The sequence below is a fragment of the Scleropages formosus genome, chromosome 16 (genome assembly GCF_900964775.1).
Source record: "Scleropages formosus chromosome 16, fSclFor1.1, whole genome shotgun sequence".
Lineage (NCBI taxonomy): Eukaryota > Metazoa > Chordata > Actinopteri > Osteoglossiformes > Osteoglossidae > Scleropages > Scleropages formosus.
The window spans coordinates 18,314,284-18,340,831 of NC_041821.1; the positions used below are offsets into that span (position 1 = coordinate 18,314,284).

Consider the following 26,548-nt stretch of genomic DNA (forward strand, 5'->3'; position numbering starts at 1 on the left):
TAGTGCTTATGTACTCCTGTTGCTGACATCACTCCAGTTTGTGAAACATGTGCATTTAGCATATTAACATACCGATTAATATTAATTAACATACATTTTTTTACATTCTGAAAGTCAGTTCTACAGTTAGCAGTTCTCTCCAAATTCTCCAGCATCAGATACAAGCAAACTAAAATACTTCAGACCAATTTGTTTTATCCTGTGTATTTCTTTTACTCATTTGCAAACATTACACTTAATATTAACATGTTAGCAACATTCAAATTCTATTTTTGTTTACATAGTCCATGTGCTTTAATAAAATTGGAGCCTTAGAGTTTATTAATTTATACAGTTACTGGTCCATACGGTGGTGGTGTGTGACAAATGAACTGTACTTTAGAATCACGTGTCTGCACTCAAATCTGTCCTTCTGTTGATGCAATGTACTTTCTGTATCATTCTCTGAGATGTACATCACTTTGGAGAAAAGCATCTGCTACATGAATAAATTTAAATATAAATGCAAATGTAAACTGGAGCGGCTCATCTCAGAAAACAATTAGGCCTCGTATATCCCGGCATATGAAGTTCAACTCTCACAGTTTGGAAAGGACTTCTTAAATATATTTTAACTCACTTTTTCTTCTTTAGGGTTCACTTCCGCTGCCCATGAATGAATTGAAATTGTCTTTTTGGTTTCATTGCAGGGGAGTGTTAACCCTTTATGGGATTGTCTCACTGCTTATGTGCTATATCTGTTAGATATGATATGGGATAGTCCATGACACAGTATGTCATATTCCATGGACATGGCAGTCTGTAGTGCAGAGTGTAGCGACTTTTAATCTAAAATTTGTTGCTTCAAATCCCTCCCCAACCACTGCTATGTTACCTTTGAACAGCGTGTTTACTCTGAACTGTTCTAGTATTAATATCTTGTTGTATGAATAAGTGAATGTTGTAAATCACTTTTGAGTAATATTTCAGCTAAATGGCAAATTGAATTTTCTTTTTTTTTTTTTTAAAAAAAGAAAAAAAATGAACAAAGACTGAGTTTGAGGCCATGGATTTTCACCCAAAATTGCTTCAGCAATTTTTTTCAAGGCTCTTAACCTAGGCAAAAACTGTCACTGATAGCTGATAACAGGAAATTAAGTCCATAGAAGTAGGCTGACGGCGAGGAGGTGTGATTCCCAGTAAAGGTGATTTCATTAGTTTTAAATGGAGAAAGTTAAAGCAATAAATGCAAGGAATTCAGAATTACCAAAAAGGGGATGACATATAACAGTAAAAGTATGTTTTTGCTGTACAAATACACACGCACATTGTCTGAAACCGCTTGTCCCAAGTGCGGTCACGGTGAACCGGAGCCCAACCCGGCAACATAGGCCACAAGGCTGGAGGGGGAGGAGACACACCCAGGACAGGACACCACTTCATTGCAAGGCACCCCAAGCAGGATTCGAACCCCAGACTCACCAGAGAGCAGGACCTGGCCAAGCCTGCTGCTCCCCCGCTGTACAGATATATCTGAGTAAAAATAAAATATCAGAAAGTACTCTGAAAAGTATAGTTTGCCCAGAAACTTCCGTAAGAACCTGAAACAGTGTAAATGAAACTCATTACTACCCAACTTTAATCAAGTCTAGTTTTGGCCGTTAAGCATGGTCCAGCGTGGATAGAACAGAATTCCCTGCTCTGTCCTGTGCTGACTTCCACTTTCGCTGTGCTTGTCAAATTCCAGGAGGAGATTGAGCCCTTTCCTGAGGAGAGAGACAGCTTCCTGCAGCAGCTCTACAAGTTCATGGAGGACCGAGGTGAGGCTCTACTGCGGACCTGCTTCTCCATGCACCTCTGAATCTATCACACACCCAACAAGCCAGTCTCAGTCTCTTAATTGAGACTCATGTTTTATTTTCATAGTACCAGGTAATCCTGTGCAACACGAAACCGTATGTTTTCTGTGGCCTCTTTTATCCAGGACTTCATCGGGTGAAACGATATATATAACTGACACACTCATTTTCTATTCGGCTTTCTAATGTGCCAATATTTACTTTTTGACCCTCTAAAAATAAAAAAAAAAAATGGCTACAGAAGAAGTGTTTAGCTGTAGTGAAAATTTTTATATATTTGTGCAATTTCTAAGACATCATGATTTTAGATTTAACTCAAGTGCAGATGAGCTATTGTGGCTAAGAGTCACACTCCGTCCTTGAAATGCCTTGTTTTTCTCCCAGTGTCTCTACTTTACTTATGGTTACGACAAAATTGGAAAAATGTAATGTATAAGCGTTTTTGAGCTTTCGAACCAAATTTTTCACTCATTGAAGAAATGCAACTGATGTCATGCAAAGTTGCATTTTTTGTGCGTTTGGATGCAGTATCCTTCAAGTTTATGTTAAAACTTTCTCTTACTGTCCAACTGCCCGGAAATAACCGCATATTATATCTTCAACAAAAGCCCTCTAATTGAGTATAAAATAGAATTCCTTCAGTGCTGATTTCAATGGTTTGTGATTCCTTCTGGTACAGTGGTTGTTCTCAGAATTGTTTATCACTTTTGGAATTAAGAGATTTTTGCTTTTTTCAGCCCTCACAACTTCATGTAAGCTTTCTGTACTGCTCGCCAGAACTCGCAATCGAGCAGGATTTGCGTTCAGAGGGCTCGGCTTGGCGAGACGCTGGGCTTCCGGGTGAATAAAAGTCGCAGTGTTGCCCGAACGTTTTCCAGAACCGCGTTTCCGACTCTCCCCTTTACCGCTATCTCTCCCATTGCAGGCACTCCTATCAACAAGAGGCCAGTGTTGGGTTACAGGAACCTCAACCTTTTCAAGCTCTACAGGCTGGTGCACAAGCTTGGAGGATTTGATAATGTGAGTGTCCTGCCTGCAGACTCATTGGCTTACACATCCTTTAGCAGACAAGCTGGTTCAAGTGCAGAGTGGTTGATCCACTTCCTTGTCAGATGCTTGTGGCAGAGCGGTACATCTTGCCACACTGCTAGTCCTTAATTCATCTCTTATTAGGTAGTTGTGCTCACAAGTCACTGTCACTTCTGGGTGTTGCAGTATGAGTTCAACGGAATAACAGTGATGACCTCTGTCTCTTCTGCTTGTCCTTTTTGTTCCTGTCTTCCTTTGTTTTTTGTCCTCTCTCTTTCCGGTTTTCTGCAGATTGACAGCGGTGCTGTCTGGAAGCAAGTTTACCAGGACCTGGGGATTCCTGTGCTTAACTCAGCAGCTGGCTACAATGTCAAATGTGCCTACAGAAAGTACGTACCCTGCTAGCCCTGCTGTTATCGGTTACCCCAAAAGCAAAATACCCTCGATGAGGCCTCTCCGTAGTCTCTTCTGGGTCCCAAGGAGGAAGCCCAGAAGTGGGCTGTTGCACTCTAGAAAGTTCAGACCCCCCGAGGCTGCTGTTTGCCCACACGCAGAGCCATCAGCTCCCGTCTCCTGCTATCAAGGAGGATGTAGGAGAATGCTCGAGCTTTGCCCTCCCAACTTGGGAATTCCAAGCCCTCACATCACTATCAAAATGTGGCTCATCTGTGAACACAGAGACATGAGCACCCCCCTCATCTTCCTGCCTTAATTAAAGGTGGCACCTTTCTCATTGTTCAGTGTGGCAGGCCTAATGGAAATGAAAGTGGCTGCTATGAAAGAAACAATGATCAGGGTTTAGATGTAATTGGTTGACTCTGAAAGCACTGAGCTGTGATGACTGCCTTGGGGGAAATGCTTTCTGGAATGTATATTCTTAATGATGCACCTGACACTAGATAAGGTTTGTCACCATCCACTTTGTGTAATATTGATCCGAGGAAGTTCCTGTTTTAAGCAGTGGAGTAGGTGATCTCGCCCAAAGTCACCGCTGTGTTTTCTGTTTTCCTGCTTTTATTTTTACAGCCAGTGTTTGGAAAAAGCTATTGTGTCTCTGTTGCAGATATCTGTATGGGTTTGAAGAGTACTGCACGTCAACAGGGATCACCTTCAAGATGGACCTTCCCCAGAAGCCAGTTGAGAAGCAGGGTTTCAAAGAGGACAAGAAGACTGAAATCGAAGCTGGAGGACCAAATGCATCCTCAAGCCTTAGCCCAAGGATTGAGCAAAGCCCCTGTAGGGAGGGCGACAAACCCCATGAAGCTCTGCCTGCTGCCTGCAAGGTACTTCTTCATATCCCTTGCTCCTCAACTGCAGGGGGTAGGGCCTGAAAAGTAAGTTATGTCACTGCAAGGTAACAATGCCTCTCGTCACAGGAGGAGCAGATGGCTGGGCCAAGTGGAGCGACCAACCACAAAAACACAGCTGCCAGCCCAAAGGAGGAGGAGCGGGAGGAGGAGAATGACGAGAACGACAGCGTTAAGGATGACGAGAGCGGAGGCCGCGTTGCAGCTCTGCAGCCAGAGAGCATAAAGTCCGAAGACTGTGAAGAAAAGCAGGCCCAGCAAAAGTCTGGGTAGGTTGCACATACTTTATGTAAGACCCAGCTATGAAGTGCCAAAGAACTCAACTCTGGAACATGAAAACATGTCATTATATGTAACCATACAATTGCACCTATTTCAACTTTACTTACCATGAAGAAATGTAGAAATGTCACTTTTCCTCTGCATTGTGCCAATATCAAAGCATGAATAGCTGTTTCCATATATGTTCCATATGACTTACATTTTGTCTCTTTCTTTGTCCTGTGCCACCGTATGCAGCAGACATTTCTTAGGGACCATGAAACCGAAATGGGACACACTGCTGTATTCTCCTATTTTGTTGAGATGTTTGCAGCATTTTCCTCTTTTTGTGCTTTTTCATTTTATTAGTCATAATTTAGCTGTTTTAAACAAAGTTCCTCTCCGAGAAATTAATCTTACCCTTTTAGTCATTAAGGTTAAGAAACTCACACTGGGTACTACAGCAGAACTCCTCCAGGCACTTTAACTGGCAACTGTAGGGTTATAATTAGTGTCCATAGTGTCCACCGCTGTCCTAATAATCTTTAGGTTTGTTTGTGATCCAGTGCTTCTGCTGGGAGTTTTTACAGTTCACAGAAGATGGTCTTGGCATCTTTTCCGATTGAGACAATTGGTGTGATTTCAGCATCTGGACTAGGTTTACTTTTCAAAGGGAAGAGATCTTGTGCTCGTTCCCTCTCACAGCTTTTGTCTCAGGGGCAGCTGGTACTGTACTGGATAGAGCTGCTACTTTTGGACTCAGAGGTTGCAAGTTTGAACCCCATTGCCAGCTGTAGTACCCTTGAGTTGGTACTTACCCTGACTTACTCTTATAAAAAATACCCAGCGGTATAAATGGGATAAATAATTGTAGGTAGACTTTAATGCATGTTGCTTATGAGAAACGTGTCAGCTAAATGAAGAAATGTCATAAAATAAATAGAACGGCTGGTACTGTAATGGTTAGAGTGTCATCCTTTAGACCCAAATGATGCAAGTTTGAATCCCACCCTTAGCTGTAGTACCCTTGAGTAAGGTACATACCCTAAATTGATCCAGTACATTTACCCAGCTGTGTAAATGGGTAAATAATTGCAAGTCGCTTTCGAGAAAAGCATCAGCTAAATGCATAAATGTAAACGTAACGAATAAATGTATGTGCCCGTGCAGTTTTATGGCTTTTGTCTGGGAAAACTGACCCTCATGCTCCCCTGTTCCTGCCACTCTGAGTACAGATCTGTACACTGATTTGAGTTTCCTGCTGTATAAGTGGTGAACACGGTAGGTTTAATGATCATCCCAAGGTACACACTTCTGTAGTAGTGTTCTTTGGGTGATCTGACAGGCCAGAAGGAGACAACGACTTTGTTCTATGTGGAAGCAGTGTGCATCGTCTGCCACAAGCGACAAATTATGTCACAAGTAATGCTAGCGTCCACATTTTTGGTATCGCTATCATATGCTGTCAGAAAGTTCTTTGATCATGTTCTTTTTTGCACTTGAAGCGGTTCAGACTAACCGTGCTTTGATTTTTCTTGATAAACTGCAGCCAAGGGACATACTGTAGTATGTTGGTCTGGATTGTTCTGCTATAGCTGGTGTGGGTCTAACTTACTGTTATTGACAGTCTGAGCTGAATTTCAGTCTCCTTTGGACCACAGGCTCAGTTTAAAACTTTGTGCCTATAGTTCATGAAAACTATAGCTTTGCTTTCAAAGGGCATTCTCCTCAGAAATATGAAGTCTGAAAGCCCTTCACTGCAATTATTGAAACAACTTGTTTGAACATCCTCCTGTTCTGCTTGTGTGCATTTCATTCAGATGTGAAAGAAGTCATGCGTATGGGAATGGGTTCTCTCTGTTGACTCCAGGTCGAGCGTAAGACATGAAAAAAGGTTGAGGCCTAGCTGCCAGCACGCTCCCACATCAAGGTTCAAGGACTGTTCAAATCCTCTTTTTCACAGGGAGGACAGCAACCAGGAGGAGGAAGGGGAGGAATTTGAGTGCTATCCACCAGGAATGAAAGTGCAAGTGAGGTACGGGCGTGGACGCCACCTTAAGACTTATGAGGCCACAGTTAAAGAGTCAGACCTGGAGGGTGGAGAGGTTGTCTACCTGGTGCACTACTGTGGCTGGAATGTGAGGTAAGACACAAACAAGGGCACTCTGCCTGTGCTCACCAGTTTGCCATTCCCATGTGCAGAGAAGAGGTACAGATTGCCAAAAATCTTATTCACTGCCATTTTTCACTTGTAATAAGCACACACACACACACACACACTTTCTGAAATCGCTTGTCTCAAGCAGGGTTGCGGCAAACCAGAGCCTAACCCAGCAACACAGGGAACAAGGCTAGAGGGGACACACCCAGGACAGGATGCCAGTCTGTCACAAGGCACCCCAAGCAGGACTCAAACCCCAGACACATCAGTGAGCAGGACCCACCCAAGCCCATTGCGCCACCGTGTCCCCCCTTTTTACACACTTTCAGAACCACTTGTCCCATACGGGGTCACAGGGAACCAGAGCCTACCCGGTAACACAGGGCATAAGGCCAGAGGGGACACACCCAGGACAGGACATCAGTCCGTCACAAGGCACCCCAAGCAGGACTCGAACCCCAGACCCACCAGAAGGCAGGACCATGGTCCAACCCACTGCACCACCGCACCTCCTGTTATAAACACACACACACACACTTTCAGAACCGCTTGTCCCATACAGGGTCACGGGGAACCAGAGCCTACCCAGCAACACAGGGCGTAAGGCCAGAGGGGGAGGGGACACACCCAGGACGGGACGCCAGTCCGTCGCAAGGCACCCCAAGCAGGACTCGAACCCCAGACCTACCGGAAAGCAGGACCATGGTCCAACCCACTGCGCCACCACACCTCCTGTTATAAACATCAATTTGAAAAAGTTTCACATTTCAGATGTTGGGCAACCCACCTGTTTCATCATTCGAGTCATTCAAATTTCCTTCCTCCCCAGCAACCCAAAATTAAGAGCTTGTTAGATATCGTGGGTTGGTGTTTTGTTCATGAATGAATGAATGCATGATCAGTCTCTCTGAAAATGTCTTGGTGATTTAGAAGGCTGCATTTCACCCAGTGTTGCATTGCTTTTCATTAATTTACTTGTGCATCTCTGCCAAATGCATAAAACACCCAGAATATTTCTGCACCGTCTCTGTAAGAGGATAGCGGACTGCATGCTAAGCTCGAATAATCGATATTCAGTTGAAGTTCAGCTGCTGAAATCCCTCCTGAAAGCAAGTAATGAAGATGAAGGACACTCTTACATTTTTCTTTGTTTAATATTTATTTTACATTGACATATCTTGGCACTGTGCATTCTTTAACAAGTTTTGGACAAATACAGGAAAGGAAAAAAACATATATTTCACAGTGTACCTGAACTGTATGTCTTTGAGCTCTGGAAAAAACTGGAGCACCTGGAAGAAACCCATGCAGATGAGGAGAACATGCAAGCTCCACATACACTCAGCTGGATTTAAACCTATGTTCAAACAGCTTATGTGCTGAGAGGTCGCAAGGCTCCCCCCGCTGCACCACTGTGCTGCCCATTACGTATTTTTATTTTGTCATTTTAAATTAAATCTTAATGTAGCTCTGGGTTAATAAAACATCGCAGAATTTTTTTTTTTATTTATTAAACCTATATTCAGGACTTTTACAGTGTATAGCAAGGAAATCAATGTACATCTGTATTATTAAGTCATTACTGACTGTGTTAATAATAAAGATGAAGACAAACACTTCACATTTACAAATAGCTGATGTTTTTCTACAAAGCAACTTAATATGTTCAGCTACTTAGAATTAATTACCCATTTATAAAGCTGGGTAATTTTACTGTAGCAGCTGAGGGTCAGTAACTTGCTCAAGGGTACTCCAGCAGTAGGTGAGATTTGAACCAGCATCCTTTGGCTCTAAAGGCAGCAGCTGTCACCAGAACACTATCAGTTACTCCCATTGTTTATGATATGAACTAGTCAACATTCAGCACTGAGGTTGCACAAGGTTGTGGACATCGTCTATTTTTTATTTTCAGTTAGACTGAAGTAGCTGTAGACAAGTAGACTTATATTTAATGTTGTTTCAGTTTAATAAAATGTATTAAATCTATTGCGACAGACTTGGATCCCCTCAAGGGTGACCTCTCTCTTTCTGGCATAGGCTCTGGACCAATGCATCCTTGCATTGGACAAGCGGTTGTTGTTGGTGAAATAAGTCCGACAGAATTTTTTTCATTCATAATGGCTTTATCTGAGGTTTTTACAGAGCGTAACCTGTGAATAAATGAAGGGAAGTCTGTATTATTAAGATTTTATCTACTTTATTGTAGTGCAGATGTATGAACAAATCGACTTACAAACTTCTGATAATATGTTTGTAAGTTGAGGACTCGGTGTAGTTTTTCGCCCATCACTCAATATGCCTCAACACTTTCAAATCAGCACAATTTATTTAGCTAACACCAAGGCAACGTGAAATGTCAGTTTTCCAGACAAAGAAATTGCCCCCTCATTAAATTTAGTTATCTTTGAAACCCACCAGAGGGCAGTATCCCTTTTGAATACACTTTACTGTGGTTGTAGGTTTGACCTCTGCAGTATCCATCTTTAATTTGCTGATTGATACCGGTGTAACACAGTGGTATGGGTTGTTGTCTTCTTGTCTCTGTAAAAATGAATATGTATGTACTTGTAATCATCTGCCAAAGCGTTATTTGTAAGTATTTGCTTTTTAACAGTAAATACTAGTTTACAACATGCAAGATAGTGCCATGTTTCTCCTGCACATAAGTTTTCACAAACCAATGAGTTGAAGAAAAGTAAGGCGTAATGGAGTACCAGGTGGGAGAACAAATTAAAAAGTGTTTTGCTTTAAATACCAAACATCTCATGGTAAACTAACAGAGCTGGCTATGAGGACGCGCTACATAAACATGTTTGTCAGCATCTGGTTAATTTAAATTTGTAGTCACCTTTAGCAGCAATAACATGAAGTCATCATTTTCTGGCTACTTGTGCCTCTCATCATTTTGGAGGAATTTTTGCTGACTTTTCCTTTACAACATTGATGTTTGCGGGAATTTGGTTTTGCACAGCTCTCTGAAGGTCCTGCCACAGCATCTAAATTGGGATGAGGTCTGGAGTTTTAAATGGTTATTCAGATGCCTTCACTCCAACACCTTCATTCTTTTCTTTTTCAGCTGTTCAATTGTAGATTTACTGGTATGATTGAGATCATTGTACTGTTGTGTGTTCCAATTTTGGCCAAGCTTCAGCTGTTGGACAGATGGTCTCTCTTTTCTCTCTAAAATACTTTGGTATAAAGAGGAGCTCATGGTTGACTTGATGACTGCAAGGTGCCTAGGTCCTGTGCTTGCAAACAACCCAAAGTCATCACTCCTCCACTGCCGTCTTTGACGGTTGGTATGAGGTATTTGTGATATGATGTTTGGTTTTCGCCAAAAAATGTGCATAATGACCAATATCTCCACTTTGATCTTGTCTGTCCCAAGGACATGTTCAGGTGTGGTATGTTCTGATATAACTTGGCAAACCTACATCATACTGGCATGTGTTTTTTTTTTTTTTTGGGAGAGAAGAACCATTCTCCTGGCTACCCTTCTATGAAAGCCATACTTGTTCAGTCTTTTTCTGATTGTACTGTCATGAACTTCAACATTCAGCATTTTAACCAAAGCCTGTAGATGCCTAGATGTAGCTCTTGGTTTCTTTGTGATTTCTCTGATCATTACGTCTCCCGTTGGGATAAATTTGCTGGGATGCTTGGTCCTGGAAAGATTTATAACTCTTTTGAACATTCTCTATTTGTAAATAATCCTTGTAGAATGATTGAGTTAAAATCGTCTGGAAATAGCTTTATAGCCCTTCCAAGATTGATGAGCGGCAACAATTGCTTCTCTGAGTTCATTGCTGATGTACAGTATTTTTTCCTTGGCATGGTGTTAACACACACTTGAATACTCTAGACTACTAAACTGCCAAAGGTTCTTTTACTAAGGTGGCCACATTTCCTGATGATCAACTAATCAGTTGCATTTGATTAACTGGCTGCTAATTACCTTCTTAACTCCAATGGAAGCAGTTAAGGTGTAAAAAGGCTTACTTTTATTGAATAAATGACATAGTGAAATTTGTTATGTGTTGTTTGTTATCTGTGGCTGCTTTTGTCTAATTATAGAATTTGTGAGGACCAGATGATTTTTTTTATTTAGGTCCTGATGTGTAAAACCACTGAACTGGAAGAGAGTATACTTTTTTTTCACATGATTATGTGTTGAATTGGTGCTGTGCAGTAAAGACATTGTTTGGCAGTTACAAGTGGTTTGAAGTAGTTTGTCAGTCTTCCTAGCTTAAGGGGGGTACTCTTAAGAGAGTGCACAGTAATTTATAAAAAAAAAAAAAAAACAGTATCAACATTCATTGCAACCCATAGTTGCTTGGAATGTATGACAGAAGTTTTAAGACATATCCTTGACTCCAAGCTCACGAACAACAAAACTTATCCATGATCACACTCATAAGGGAGTTTTCACAGTTGTAAATGTTTGCACATTGCTCCATGAATTCACTGACCCAAATTCTGATCTTACACCAGCAACCCTCTTCAGACAAAATATGGTGTGCTACCTATTGCTAATGAGGACTTCAGTGACATACATACGTATAGTCATCAATGGAGGCAATTTAGGATTACGATTACTCAGACAGCCACCTTTTGCCAGAGTTGGTCTACAGAGACTTAGGAAATAGCAGCATGAAAAACAACCTCTAAGAAGAAGAAGATCTTGTCCTTTGTATGGCCAGCCAAGTTCAGAAGGATCACTAGCCCATGGCAGTTGTTCTCAAAACATTTTTTGTCAAAGATGGAGGGGTCAGAAAGGCTGAGTTCAAGGTAGTCAAAGATGGATTGTCCAAGACCTTTCTGTAGCCTGTCTCTGATACTGTCCCACTTTTTTTTCCACACTGAGTGATGAAATTAGCTGCAAAATGATGATGGCATCTTACCAATGCCACATGGGGAGTGTTCTCTCAGTAATGTGGCTAGTTAAGTAGCAATATTTACATTTATTAATTTAGCAGATACTTTTCTCCAGCACAACGTACAATGACTATTATCTGGTATTTCTGTGATACCTTTTGTCCAAGGTGACTTGCAATACGACATAGACTACACTAAGCCTACAATTATTCACCTCTCTATACAGCAGTACAGTGTAAGGCATTTGCTCATTAATTTAAAATACCCAGTTTGAAACTGGGGGAGGAAACAGGAGCACGCAAAAGAAACATGCAATCTTCACATAGTCAAACCCTACCCCAGTTGCAGTCCAGGTAACGTAATCCGGATCACGGCATCAAAAATTGTTGAAGGAAGTCCTTTGAAAAATGAAGGATTGTTTCTTGCACAGGTGAAGTATCACTGACATATCTACAAATGGTTCATACCAGGTCAAGACACAAAATCATCAGTTTGTTTTTAATTTGTTTATTGTAACCCATTTGTTTTCAATTTACTCACTGCACAGCATTTTGCACGCACTTCCAGATGGCTGTATATTTCGCACAACATTCTTATACTTCGGTCAGCAATATAGTGTTATGAACAAAAGGTATTATATCTTTTGTAATTTCTTTAATTGCACTATTCATTGAAAGCGACTTGAACATTTGTGTTTTAGTGGGATACAATATGGATGGCTAACTTCAATATTGTTGTCTACCCATACGAAAAGTAGATGTAAATGTCTTTCTGAAGCACTTGAAGTTGTAGGCTTTTATCTGTTGTTTCTTGCTCCACTGATCTGCGAATAGTTGGCTGGAGAGAAGGCTTCATGTACGTGTGCTTACCAACCAATTGCTCTCGTTTTGTGTTAAAAATACTCTGCTGCTCCCAAATGAGAGAAGCTCACCAGTTGTGTTCTCTCTGTCAGGTACGATGAATGGGTCAAAGCAGACAAGATTGTGCGACCAGCCAACAAGAACGCCCAGAAAGTGAAACACCGTAAAAAAATAAAGGTAGGCTAACAGAACAGCTCATTCCAGATGAATAATGAGATGAAACCTAAAGAGAATACAGGTGTTATGAATGAAACTTGGTTTAAACTATTCATTGTGTTTTCTTATATCCCGCTGCCAATGCTAAATTTGTTATGAAAATGAATGTGTTAATGGAATGGTGCATAAACAGAAAAATTGAAATGTGAGTATGTGTTGTTTACAGTTAAGTAAAGAATTTTATGATAACGTTCTTTCCGAAGACATCGGAGCTGCACTGATGCTTTTCAGGCACAAAACCAAGACCCACCTTTTGAAGAGCTATATAAATATGAATATAAAGAAGAAATCGAGTACCTTTTTAATTACAGTTCAGGCACTGCCTTATAGCATGTAATATTTAATTTAACCCCATCGCTACACAGAATAAAACAGAAAGAGAGAAAGACAAGACAGACACAATGACAGACAGGGAGGATGCCTCTCCCTCACGAAACCACCGCGTCCACCGATCCTCCAAGCCTGGCGACACCCACGATTGCTTTTACAAGGTGGAAAGTGGAGGGAGCACACCTGCTCAGCAGCTGCCTTCAAAGTCCCTTCTCAATGGACTGCAAGGTAATCTTACTTGATGACTTTATTTTCTTTGTTTTCATATTTTCATCAAATTAACACAATAGAACTGGGTCACAACAACAGAGAGAAGAGAATCAGTATACAAATAAAATTATACATACAGAAATGTAAAAAAGCAACATGGCAGAAGGTTGCAATTTTAGCAAAGACTGTCATATAGCACTATCTAAGAAGTTCCAAAATGATGTCAAAGTTTTCTAAAATTCATTCCAATTATGATGCAGATTGAACGCTACCTTTCTAGTGGAAGTAAATTAGAGACTGGAGTGAAATACATTTGTAGAAAGAGCTTCTAGTTCATTCATTTTTTTTCCCAGATATGTAAGAATAATTAGTTTTAGCAAGGATATATAGAGGGTCGATAATCTTATGAATAGTTGAATGAACACCATTCCAGTCAGGTTTTTCCATCACATTCCCAGAAATAAATGTATCAAAGTGCCAGGAGAGGCCTTACATTTAAAACACAGCTGAGGTGTCACTAGAAATTGTATTTTCCATCCACCCATCCATTTTAAAGATTTTTATGCTGTTGATGGTTGCAGCAAAGATAGGTAGAACAGGATACACAATACTTCTCTTTCTGCAGAACCTGTTTTCAACTCCACCTGAGAGATCCCCAAGCCTTCCCTAGCTGGCCTTGAAATATAATGCTGATAAAAATGTCCTGGTTCTGCCCCAGGGCATTCTCCCAGGGTGATGTGCCTGATAGACCGCTCATGGGAGGCAACTAGGGAGCATTCTGACTGGATTCTTGAACCAATTTAACAAATCTGGAAAGAGTGACACTACTCTGATTGCCTCCCTGACTGCAGAGCTCTGCTGTCTGTCATGGGGTGTGAGTTCCACCACTTTGTGGAGGAAGTACATCTCTGGTGCTTATACCTGAGCTCTTGTTCTTGCACTCACTACTGAAAGCTTTTGGCCATAGGTGAGGAGAGGGCAACGCTTAAGTCGTTGGTCAATCTCACGACTGACCCTGCCACCGCTCATGAAAAGGACCCCAGACTACTTAAACTTCTATACCTGGGGCAGCTGTTCCCCTCCACAGTCCTACCTTATCCTGGGTGAGAACCTTCACCTCACAGTTGAAGATGACTCATCCTGACTGAGTTGCAGACTGCTCTAATGTGTGCTGCAGATCACATTCCATTGAGCCTGACAGGACCGCATCATTTGCAACCAGCAACAGTAAAACCCTGGTTTCTTCATCCTGGATACCCTCCAAACTCCGACTGCACTTTTATATCCTATTCACAGATACCTGAAACAGAAAAGGAGTCATGACATACTCTTGGCAGAGTCTAAAAGCCTATACTGAACGAGTTTGAAATAATGCCAAAGATGCAGACATAACTCTCGCGCTGCAGATACAAGAAACTAATGCCATGCAGAACCTGTTGGGCTCTTTTAAAATTGGTTTCCACCAAGTGCTTCTTGCTCTGTCACCACAATACACACCAACCACTTTATACCTGCAGCTTCTTGCAGCTGCCTCTATAATAACAGTCTTGAACATGGTTCATTCAGACTCCTCTTCCACAACTTTCCTCTAAATACAGGAGAAGCTCTTTCAGACATGTAATAGTAGTCAAACTCATTGCACACTGGGGCCTCTGCAAGGCGTTCCCGATCACACTTGGTATTTGCTGAGGCCTTCTTAAGGTACAGTGGTGCCCAGCACATTACTGGTCTAGTATTACAGATCTGTAACTCACACAGAAAAAACTTTGGCATTCATGAAAGACTAGCCACTCTTCCTGATTGCATTCCTTCAAGCCTCCACACTGTTACCTATATGTGTACTGAAATATACCAACAGGACTACAGAATCTATAGGCGGTACTCTGCATTGCACGGCATGCGCTGTCTCTGGAAAGGCTCTATGTTCTCAGTATTCGTAACTGCACACGTGAGCTCTTGGGGCAACTTCAGAGAAGAATAATAATCAACCCAAACAAAAACTGATATGAGAGCCAATACTTTGTGTGAGAACTTACCTTGCTTTTACTTGTCTACCTCCTGCACAAGCTCCATCTTCTTTCCAACTAATGTGATGACATTCCGTATCCCAAGAACCAGTTCCTGGTATGTTGTTAGATGTTTTTTGGTCTGGCTGTTCACCTTCGATCAATTTGCCAACGATAACTTCTGCTAGAGCACAAGGGCTCCAGACAATACAACTCTCAGCATCTGCAGAACACCTCAAAGCCCCTCCTCAACTGCACAGTTGCGATCTGTGGATGGGTGATTTTATTATGTTTTATCTTGTCAAAAGAAACCACTTAAAGCAGGCTTCACTGAAATTCTTCATTCAAAACCAGAATGAACATTCTTCTACAAAATGTGATTTTTTTGTTTGGTTCTTTGCATATCTGAAACCTCTTCTGGCACATTTTAAAGGAGAACCCCAATGCAACTGGAAAATGTTATATCTGTTATTATTTCTCTAAAAACTCCAGTTGGGATTATGCACAATGGGAAAACACCCTAATTTCTTCAGTCGAGAAGCAATATATGGACAGATTTGCCTTCCAGCCATAAACTATTTTACTGTTTGTTTATTTGTATCGCACTTGTTCCCTTGTATTACATGTTTAAAGGAAACATTGAAGTTGTTTAGGAGCAACCCAACACTAGTGAAACAGTTCATCAATATCTGATATATCAAAAAAGTGTTGGACTTGGTACAAAGTTGCTAATGGAACTTGTTGCCAGTGATTCCATGTTTTGAACTTGTTTGTTTAGAGTTTGCTGCTTGTTGTACTTTAGTAATCTTGAATTTATTGGCTGAATTCTCATATTTATGTGGAATGTGTGCACAGCAACACTGCAGTCAGAGATCATTGCATGAAGACCTCACTGCATTTTATTCATTGCAGCATCCGAAAGCTCAGGCAATGAGGAGAGTGAGCAGGAGATGGACGACATTTGTGATAATGATGAAGAGGAGTGTTTGGCCATCCAGGGGAGCCCTGTTGCTGAGGGTGCCGCCCTGGCGGAGCCATGGGAAGTACATGCCCCTCTGGAGGAGGGGGAAACAGGCCAAAGCCCAGGCAGACAAGATTGCGTGGACTGTGGAAAGCGCAAGAGTCCAGCAGAGACTGAGGTGGAGGGGACTGGTAAAAAGAGTAAGACAGACAGACCAGGTGACCGTATTCCAAAAGGACAGCCCAAAAGCAAATCTAGATCCAGCAGCAGGTCTGGGGACTGGGCACTTGGTTGCCCCCCTAAGAAGCTGGAGGATCAAAGTGCTGGCTCTCATGAAGACACTGGCATTACATCCAGCAGCAGCTCAGAGGATGAGGAGGAGGAGGAAGGCACTAAAGAGCTTCAGGAAGGAGGGCAGCAGTCACGGTGTAAGACCAAAAGTACCCCAGATAGGCGTAGAAACGGGCTCAAGGAGAAGGCAAAGGCGGTGCGACCTTCCACATTCTGGGATGTTCCAGACAAGAGACCCAAACTGGCACTGGGTGTGGAAGAGAGGACACCCAGCAACCGGCCCAAGGGCCAAAAGGATGTGTGGTCCAGCATCCAGGCACAGTGGCCCAAAAAGACCCTAAAGGAACTGTTCTCTGACTCAGACACAGAAGCAGCAGGCTCACCGCCGCCAGCTCCCCCAAGGGCTGATGATCCTGGTGTGGACCCAGAACCAGAGCACAGCCCGGGAGGTGATCGCTGTGCGAAAGATGATGTCATCCAGGAGCCAGAAAAGACCCGGGAGTTCCCTAGCAGTGGCAGCAACTCCGTCCTCAACACGCCGCCGACCACACCCGAATCCCCTCCCCGGGAGGCCGCGGAGCATGCCTCCACTCAACCTCCTCTCCCATTGGTGGCCTCCCCCGCTGCATCCCCACCGGTGCCCCATCCAGAAGAGAGCACAGGGGCTCGCAGTGAGACAGACAGCAGCACAGTAGAAGTTGAGAGCCTTGGAGGAGAGGTGCCTGAGCTGCCCCCTGAAGAGAGGGCAGGATCTCCCTCCATGGTCTTTGACGCCAGCCTCTCGTCCTCCAGCAACAGCAGCTGCAGCCTTGCTCTAAGCAGCAGCAGTCCTCTGGAGACTGAGCAGGCAACCAAAGGTGAGTTAACAGAACACATGATCAGGTGTTACAAAGAGCTTGAGAATGGCTTTTTACAGTTCATTTCCAGAAGCGGGAAAATTGTTAGCTTTTCATGTGAGAGAAATAGGGTTGTGCAAACACACACACACATTTTCTGAACCGCTTGTCTCATTCGGGGTCGCGGGGAGCCAGAGCCTAACCTGGCAACACAGGGCGTAAGGCTGGAGGGGGAGGGGACACTAAAGGAAAACATAAAACGTAAATATAAAATTTTAAATACTGTACTGTATAGAATTAGAGATTCATATTTACATTCAAAAATTGCAAAAATCAGCATCCTACTCCATTAGTGGCCTTTCGCCTCCTGTATTTTCTGTGCTAAAAACTAGTTTGCTCCTTTCACTGCCTGTGTTATACAGCCACCGGGACTCACAAGCGTCTAAGGGACACCCAGGAACGCAGCGCTGCAAAGAAACCCAAGAGAAGCCACAAGAGCTCAACGGCACACCCAAAAAAGAGCCGGAAAGCAGGTATCTCGAAAGGGAGTTCTCGTTTTCCATCGTTTTCCCCCAGTTGCAACCCCCTCCATTTGTCACTCAACTCTCTAAGAGATATTTTCACAAAAAGGACACCTACTACCAGCTGTCACCAACATGGTAAAGATATACATCTAGATGAGCAGTTTGATCACCTCTGCTTCTATACCATTTTTGCACCGCGGCCCATAACCCGCACGCACACACACACTTTCTGAACCGCTTGTCCCATACGGGGTCGCGGGGAACCAGAGTCTAACCTGGCAACTCAGGGCGTAAGGCTAGAGGGGGAGGGGACACACCCAGGACGGGACGCCAGTCTGTCGCAAGGCACCCCAAGCCGGGCTCGAACCCCAGACGCACCAGAGAGCAGGACCTGGTCCAACCCACTGCACCACCGCTCCCTCCCCCGCACGCACACATTGTCTGAAGTCGCTTGTCCCAAGCTGGGTCGGGGTGAACCGGAGCCTAACCTGGCAACGCAGGGCGCAAGGCTGGAGGGGGAGGGGACACACCCAGGATGGGACGCCAGTCTGTCGCAGGGCACTCAAGCGGGACTCGAACCCCAGACCCACTGGAGAACAGGACGCGGTCAAACCCGCTGCACCACTGTCCCCCCCTGGACCCATAACCTCACCTCCCAAAAAAATGTTTGGCAGTGCTTTAAAAAAATTGGACTCATATAGATATAACCTGGTGATGTGGAAGAACTAGTCCTGAACAGGAGTGTAATTTTACTTAATATAGGGGTGTATATCATGGAAATCATGTAATATAAAATTACATACAAATTATGATGAATGGAGAATGCAGTGTGCATATTTTTTCTAGCACTTTTAGTTTTCTGAAAACAGAGGACTGTCTTAAAAAATGTTTTTGAGTCTGTTTAATCTTTATGTATTTTAACGTAATTGAAAAGACTTTACTAATTTCACTCCTGTTCTGTAGCAATATTCCTAAGTACCGTTTGCTTTACAAAGTATTTCTGTAGCTGACTTTCCTTGCCTGTTTATAACTGTAATTTTATTTTTTCACTGAAATGGATAAAGATCAGCTTGATGCTGTTACTCACCCCTAATATCCCCCTTCGTCTTCCCCAACTCTTCTCCCAGCAAACAGCAGCGACAGTGAAGACTTGGCCCCGGGTGAGAGGTCGGGCAAATCTGTGTCCTCCAGAGCAAACGTTGCTCCTCTCAAGTCCGCCGGCAGGGTGCCTCCTGCTGCTGGCCACAAGTACGGCAAGTCTGGAGACTCGGATCCCCACCAGCACCAGCAGAGCCGCTCGTCTCGCATGTACAAGTGGAGCTTTCAGATGTGTGAGTGTTGCTTCCGCTACAGCGGTAGTGCCCGACGCTCCCCAACACACTTTCATTCCGCTGGGACCAGGACCACACAAAACCTTTTATCATGTTTGCCATTGATGGTCTACGGTCATGAAAGAATCGTGGGTTTTTCATTCGTTTGTTGTTCAAGGTTTCCTATTAAATGTATTCTGTCCTGTTGACATGTATTGAGGTATTTCTGTTGTTTATGTGCAAACTAAATTTCTGAAATTTTATCAGTTGTTAGTCTTGCTCTTGTACAGTTGCACATCTGTACAGTTGAGCACTGAGTTTAGATAAGTGGAGTAAAAACTAAAAATGTAAATGCCTCCGTGTCCACTCCAGCTGACCTAGAGAAGATGAGCAGCTTGGAGAGAATAAGCTTCCTGCAGGAGAAGCTTCAGGACATCCGCAATCACTACCTCTCGCTGAAGTCCGAGGTGGCCTCCATTGATCGCAGGAGGAAGCGCCTGAAGAAGAAGGAACGAGAAGGTAAGAGGCTTTTGTGTGAGCCAAGACCAGAGCAGCTTCTGTTTAAAGTAAACAGTTGTAAAGCATTTGGTGTCTTGTATATAAAAAAATACAGCTGATCATATATGGAGACTAATTAAATAATAAATCACAAGCAGCTTTTTTCACAGAGGTCTCAGTACTCAATTCTTGTTTTCTTTAATTATATAGACCTACATGTGACATGGTGCTGGAAAGATTTTTTTTTTTTTTTACATAAAGGTTGCAGGTTAAGTTACCAGGAGGTGAAAAACTTGTGTTCCTTTTAGTAGGATGCTCAACATCAAATGCTGTGGAGAATATCCCAGGCTGATAAAGCAGTAAACCAGTTACCTTTTGCTAGATGAGAAATGTGAAAGGGAAGTGGTGTGAAGGCATTGCACAGTTGTGTCACCATTAGCAAAGATTCAGGTCAAACGGAGCTCTTTTCTTCTCTCATCCAGGTGTAGCAGCAGCATCTTCCTCTTCCTCCTCGTCCTCGTCTCCCTCATCGAGCTCTCTGACAGCAGCCGTCATGCTGACCCTTGCAGAACCCGTCTCGGGGTCTTCTCAGAACTCTGGCGTGTCCGTGGAATGCAGGTGACGGTACTATTGGGGAAGCCCACAGCACTCAGCACTTACCCTTCTCTTCCTCCTCCGCACCCCTTTTACTACAGTATAATACAAGTTACAAAGCAAACAAATGACTAAGGCACAAATCAACCAGTCAGAGAACACTCAGCTCAAGAAGGAGTACTTTTTTCTATTGACAGCTGTTTTTCTTGGCAAGCTAACTCTGCACTGAAGTGCACTTTCTTCAAGTGGTGGGGGGGTTAAAACAGAAATAGTCCTTGATCTTTTACTGGTGTTAATGTTTTTTGAAAGTTGTTTTCTTCGAGCAATAATTTTTTTTTTTGTTCCCCCCCGTGTATCATTTTTGCTTTTGTTTGTGTATGTATGTGTGACTGTGTCGTGTGTGTGTGTGTGTGTGTGTGTGTGTGTGTGTTTGGGACTGTGAGCCTGGAGGAGTGGAGGCTCTTTCCTTCTTGTAATAAGTAGCCGTACAAGAAAGTCCGAATAATTTCAGTGGGACGCACCAACGTCCCACCCATTCCTCTTCTCTGTCACGACTTAAAGCTTTTTCATGATTCTCGTAAAATTTACAGTGAGGAACTATAAATGTTCCTGCAGAATTTTCCCTTTTGTATTCTGTATTTGTGTTACTGATGCGTGTGGCTGTCATAAAATCGTCATAATATAGTTAATGATTGAGGAGCACTGGAGTTGTTGCTTTATGGACCCATCACCGATGGCCATAATGCAGCCAAAAGTGAAGGGAATGTGCCTTGGCTCTTTTACTTTGAGTACTTGGAGACTCAGCGCAGTGAGTCAGCCCAGCTTCTTGGCCTGTGCTTGTTCAAGTTCTGTTTTCATAGAACATCAAGGTTGGCTTGACATTAGTCTCCTCATTGAGAAATACTACAGTATGAATGGTAATAAGGACATTGCACATAGAAATAAGTTGAGTTTCAAGGGCAGTAAAATAAGTATGCATTATGTTTATCTTTAAAAGATTGTGAATCCCAGTGGGTGAAGAATGTGTTTTGTAGACCATTATTGTGTGAGGCCAGACCGAAATATATTTAACTACTGATACCAAATGAAGAGCCCATTATATGGGAGGTTGGTTAATATGGCAGTAAATTTAAGTGCAATGCTAACAAAAAAAATTGCACTACGTATATAGTTAATAAGAGAGAAGGAAAAATATTTACATTCAAACATGCAGCTGGTGGTGGTAGGAAGAAAATGGAATGTGTCTATACTTCAGCATGGTGACGTGTGGCTTTCCTGGATGTGTCTCTAGCTGCGTGTTCCTCGCTTTCATTTTGGAGTACTGTACAGGCACTCCATAAACTTGAATAGTGGTGCCACCAACTGGCCCTTGACACCTACTGCAGACAAGATGGACTCAAATCTGTGTCTGTCTCAAGTCTACGCTATCATTCCTTTTCTTTCTTTACCTTCGAAGAACCGGGTTTTGATCCGATTTCAACGTGTGACAAGTGTTATTTTCAAAAACGGCTCAAAGTGACCCCAGCTGTTTGCCCCTCCTGACTTTACAAATGATCAGCTATACTATATCCCCCAACCAAGGAAATTGTCACATTATGGTAAACATGAATTTGTAACAATGAACATAAGCTTATGTATAAAATTTTGCTTATGTATAAAATTTTAAAGAGAACTCCAGTCTGTATTCTTCATACTTTCTGTTGAATGATGACCCGACGGTCTGTTCTCTTTGGCACTTCTATGTAATTGTATGCCTTTGTAATACATTTGTATATTGACAAGTGTTTCAAGTCAAGCTATTTAATATCTTGCATACTGTTAATATAATGTACTTTTCTGTCTAGACTTTTACTGTTTAACTGTAGTTTGTGTACATCCTCCGAGTGAAAAGCATGTCTTTTACTTTAATTAGTTGTCGCGTGAAAGTTTCATCCATTGTAATTTTTTTGTATTTTTTTTTTTTTTTCTTGGAATGTCATTTTGTTTCATTAGCTTGTGCGCCTATTGGAAACATTTTTAAGATTGTTTCACAAAGTATTTTCCAACTTGTATATGGGTTGTAAAGTTTTATGGATCTTTACAAAAATGTACTTGGACAGAGTAAAGGGTGCACAAAACTTATAAGAAAGCCCTAAAGTATTTATTAGATTCTTCAGAGGGATCTTGTGTAATTTATTGTACAGATGTAAGGAAGAAGCCTCTGTTCAAAATAAATTCCATAGTTTGTGAAGTCTCAGATTTTTTTTTCCGTTTCTGTTCAGATCTGCACTGTCCAGCAGATCTTGCTTCGGTTCTAGTTTCATTTTGTTGTATTTTATATGGTCACATGCAGTATGCACTTGAGTTGTGGGCTTGGTGACCAAGGGGAGAACCAGTCACAGTGTTATGAAGAGAATGGTATGCAAAGGATTTGGGCTTTGCTTCCAGTGATATATACAGGTAGGTCCATTCTGCTGAGCTGATAAGAAAAGATAATTTAATGGCTAAGTATGTTTGCATATTCCAACAATTTAACATTGCGGATGTTCCTTTTGACACATTCAACATACACAACAACATTTGAGTGGTAGGGTAACCATTTAGTAATAAAATTTGAAGGACATGCATCAAATACCACAAATAGTACAATACAAATACTTACAGTGAGGTATATGAACATATCTGCATGTAAGTGCAAATAGACTCACCTGAGGTGTGGGTGTATTGTGAGTGTGATTTCTGTGATTTATTGTTTTTATTGCTGCTGCTGTTTTCTAAACGTAGTTATGCTAGCATTGACACATTATGACAAAGCTGAAACATTAAAAAGCAAAACTAGAAACCTCAATAATTATTTTCTTCAAATTGCCTTCATAAGGCTATTAAGAACTGCAGATTTTAGAAGATCCAAATATATTTTAATGTGGACTAAACAGTAACCACATCAAATAACAGAGAAATGTCAAGGTTTTGGGAAGCATAGCCCCTTTCTGGCTGAATGAAGCAGTAAAAAAAAAAAAAGCTCATCAGATGGTATGTTTTCCAACACACAGGGGTGGAGATTTTGTGCCCATTGAGGCAATGATCTTCCTCTGTATGGTGATATTACCAGGAACTCGTAGAAGACAGGGACAGGCCCCTGTGTGGAACGGATCCTTGCGTATTTATTTTGAAAATTTTCACGTTATTTCTGTCAGCGCGTTTGGATGGCTCAGCAACGTTCTTCCAGCATGGCCATGCCATCACTGATTCTGGCCATTTGAGAGGTGAGCTTTTTAAATCAGTTACACACTAAATGCAAACTATTACCCTGAAACATCTCAGCATTACCCTGTCTCCCATAATCACTTCCCAAAGTGGCTCTAAATGATCAGCCTCCCTTCATAATTTCTTTTATTTTTCACTATTTATTTGTTTGTGGGGGGGTGCGGTGGCGCAGTGGGTTGGGCCGCAGTCCTGCTGTCCGGTGGGTCTGGGGTTCGAGTCCCGCTTGGGGTACCTTGCGACGGACTGGCGTCCCGTCCTGGGTGTGTCCCCTCTCCCTCCGGCCTTACGCCCTGTGTTGCCGGGTAGGCTCCGGTTCCCCGTGACCCCGTATGGGACAAGCGGTTCTGAAAATGTGTGTGTGTGTGTGTGTATTTGTTTGTGTGGGTGATATTTTTTCCATGGCGACTTGTACTATGTTAGGTTTGTATAAGTTAATTCTTTTGTGATTTATACAACTGGGTAGCTAATTGGAGCAATTCAGGGTCAGTACTTTTCGCAGAGGTATTACACCAGGAGATGAGAACACAGAGCTGAACACATGGAGAACATGCGCAACTCTGAGCTGGATTCAAACACATGCACAGAAACACCTACCTGCAGCACCATTATGCCACCCAGATATTTCATTATTAAAGATTAACTGTCTTAATTATTTTTACTGTTTTTAAAATATGTTTTATTGATATGCCATATTTTATCTTAAGCATTAACTCTTTTTTTTTTTTTTTTTTTTTTTTTTTTTTTTTTTACAGACGAAAGCACTGCTTCAGTATTTTATAGAAAAAAATCCAGTCATGTTTCTGATCTCAGTAAAGAACAAAAACTGCTTTATTAAAACTTCTCAATAATTTGCAGTTAATTATAGATGTTTACATAGTGGCCATTCTAGTTTTCCTTGACTTGAATGCAGCGCTCAATACCTATTGACCATATAGCCCTTACACAGTGCTTTCAGTATTGGAAAGTCTGCCTGGCAACACTTTTAAAATGATTTGAATCAGCCGTAACAGGAGGACAGTATTTTGTTCCCTGGGAGAAGCTCGTCACACTTTGCATCTAGGGATGGGATGAATGTGCTTCCCCTGTTTCTTTTCCTCAAACAGTGGTAAGTTGCAACAAGCCATGTTAGTGCCAGTGGTGTTTATTAAACTGCCCAAAAAAGGGGAGAAGCAAGAACTACATACAATATTTAGAGAAGTCTGCAATACTTCCCATTTGACACCTACACCTCTCCTTTCTAAAGCAATAAAGAGACATTTAAATAGCCTCACTTTGTTCTTATAGGAAAGACTGAACCATTTCCCCCAAAAATGGGTATCAATAAAACGAACACAAACTCAGCAAAAGTGATCTACAGACATCCAGTTGCCACAAAACATACATACAGTCTTTGTCAATCACAGCGATTGCTTCCATAGTAATGTTTCCCCATTTTCAAGAACAGACCTTACCACCCACCAACAACCTTACTTGGGTCATTTACCAGGTCTAAAAACAATCCTTTTGGGTAAGAGGTGTATTAGTTGGCCGGGTGGGTCTAGGGTTCGAGCCCTGCTTGGGATGCCCTGCGACGGACTGGCGTCCCATCCTGGGTGTGTTCCCTCTCCCTCCTGTGTTGCCGGGTTAGGCTCCGGTTCATGGCGACCCCACTTGGGACACATGGTTTCAGACAATGTGTGCGTTCGCATGTGTTTGCGTCTGATATAAAGAATAGCTCCAACTCAGTGTGTGCACCCACTAAATTAGCTTAACTGTAAAATGAATCAGGGTTTTTTCTCCTGAGACAGACCTGCTCTGTGACAAAGCTGAACCAGAAACCAGCTGTTTGCTTCTATAGTTTTCTTGAAAATACACTGTTGTACATCTCCCTCTTACACGATTACAAAAAACTGTCAATTCTCTTCAAAGATACTTATCATATATTAACAGCTGAGTTTCACAAATGTTCATACAGTTAAATGTGGATGAGACATAGACATTCCACAGCACAGAGAAAAACTGCATCAGAATTGCAGCTCCTTTGCGTTTGAAAGTTCACCGTAAAGTCAAAATTCTGGTTGTAGTTCTAGATGCGAACTTAACATCAATACATTCGATAAGAATACAAGATTGCAATATATCACCTTGCAAATATTCCCAGAGTGACGTTTTTCTGGTATTTGGTAATAATAATAGATTATTATTATTTATTGTGGTCCACTAAAAACCTCCATTTTATGATCCAAAATACTGTACGCTAACAAGGACCAGAAGGGTTCCACATGAAACCTTTTCTTAAATTATAATGCCATGGCGACCTGTAACTTATAGGGTGATGTAAGGGTCTTATAATGTTTGTAAAGTTTTTAATATATTAGACTAGTAATATAACTGAACTTACAGATCATGTCAGTTCAAATTAACATTCTTTTAACTTGGAACAAAAACTTGTAGAAATTCCTGAAGTAAATTAAAAATGAGGCCAGTTTGTGCTATTATGCACACAGAGCAAACAATATTTATCTGTCACAGATTGCACAAGCACTTTCTGTAGAAAATCTGTAATGAGAAAGCACCATTTGGCTTTTACGAGAAATTAGATGTATTTACTCAACTACTGCACTTTCTTACATTCTTCACACTGGCCCTTTCGGTGCATTTATATCATTTACATTTACATTTACATTTCATTCAGCAGACGCTTTTGTCCAAAGCGACGTACATCTCAGCAAAAGTATAATTTATGCATTGAGAGAAGGAGACATAGCTGCAGACATGAAGGTCTCAAGCAAACCTAGTTTGTTCTACCCCTTGCTGAAAGAAGGTTCATCGTTCAAGTAGGTGCATAAGACACAGACAAATCCCGATACCCACACCAATTTTTTTTTATTAAATATTATAACATACACAAATGAGCAGTACAATACAGAGTAATGGCTGAATAAAGGTTGCATGATCTGGGGATGCTTCTGGAGTCCCTGTGCGTGAACGGTTACGCCATAGATGATCTGAAGAGATCTTGGGCAAAGTGGATCTGGAAAAGGTGAGTTTTCAGACCCTTCTTGAAAACAGACAGAGTTTCTGCAGTTCTGAGTGACAGGGGAAGGTCATTCCACCACAGTGGACCTAGAATCGAGAACCTCCGAGCTTTGCCTTTTGTGTGCGGGACCACCAACTCAGCAGAAGTAGTTGAGCGAAGGGGGTCTAGCTGGGGTG

At 42.1% G+C, this 26,548-nt stretch overlaps 1 protein-coding gene across 4 annotated transcripts in view; it reads left to right on the top strand.

The window, feature by feature from the left end:
• Window positions 1-20,455, top strand: part of LOC108933782 (AT-rich interactive domain-containing protein 4B-like) — a 61,318-nt gene extending 40,863 nt beyond the window's left edge. For 3 of the 4 annotated variants that reach the window (XM_018751096.2, XM_018751097.2, XM_018751098.2), the window contains 13 exons: window positions 1,727-1,799; window positions 2,764-2,858; window positions 3,159-3,256; window positions 3,931-4,150; window positions 4,244-4,443; window positions 6,399-6,578; window positions 12,424-12,508; window positions 12,913-13,105; window positions 16,006-17,202; window positions 17,604-17,714; window positions 18,833-19,036; window positions 19,388-19,534; window positions 19,996-20,455. In XM_018751096.2, coding sequence (XP_018606612.2) covers window positions 1,727-1,799; window positions 2,764-2,858; window positions 3,159-3,256; window positions 3,931-4,150; window positions 4,244-4,443; window positions 6,399-6,578; window positions 12,424-12,508; window positions 12,913-13,105; window positions 16,006-17,202; window positions 17,604-17,714; window positions 18,833-19,036; window positions 19,388-19,534; window positions 19,996-20,135 — 2,943 coding nt within the window. In that variant the 3' untranslated portion in view covers window positions 20,136-20,455. Of the gene's footprint in view, window positions 1-1,726; window positions 1,800-2,575; window positions 2,679-2,763; window positions 2,859-3,158; window positions 3,257-3,930; window positions 4,151-4,243; window positions 4,444-6,398; window positions 6,579-12,423; window positions 12,509-12,912; window positions 13,106-16,005; window positions 17,203-17,603; window positions 17,715-18,832; window positions 19,037-19,387; window positions 19,535-19,995 lie in introns of all 4 variants that reach the window. The other variant, XM_018751099.2, reaches the window with a different exon arrangement.
• The last annotated feature ends 6,093 nt before the right edge of the window (window positions 20,456-26,548 follow it).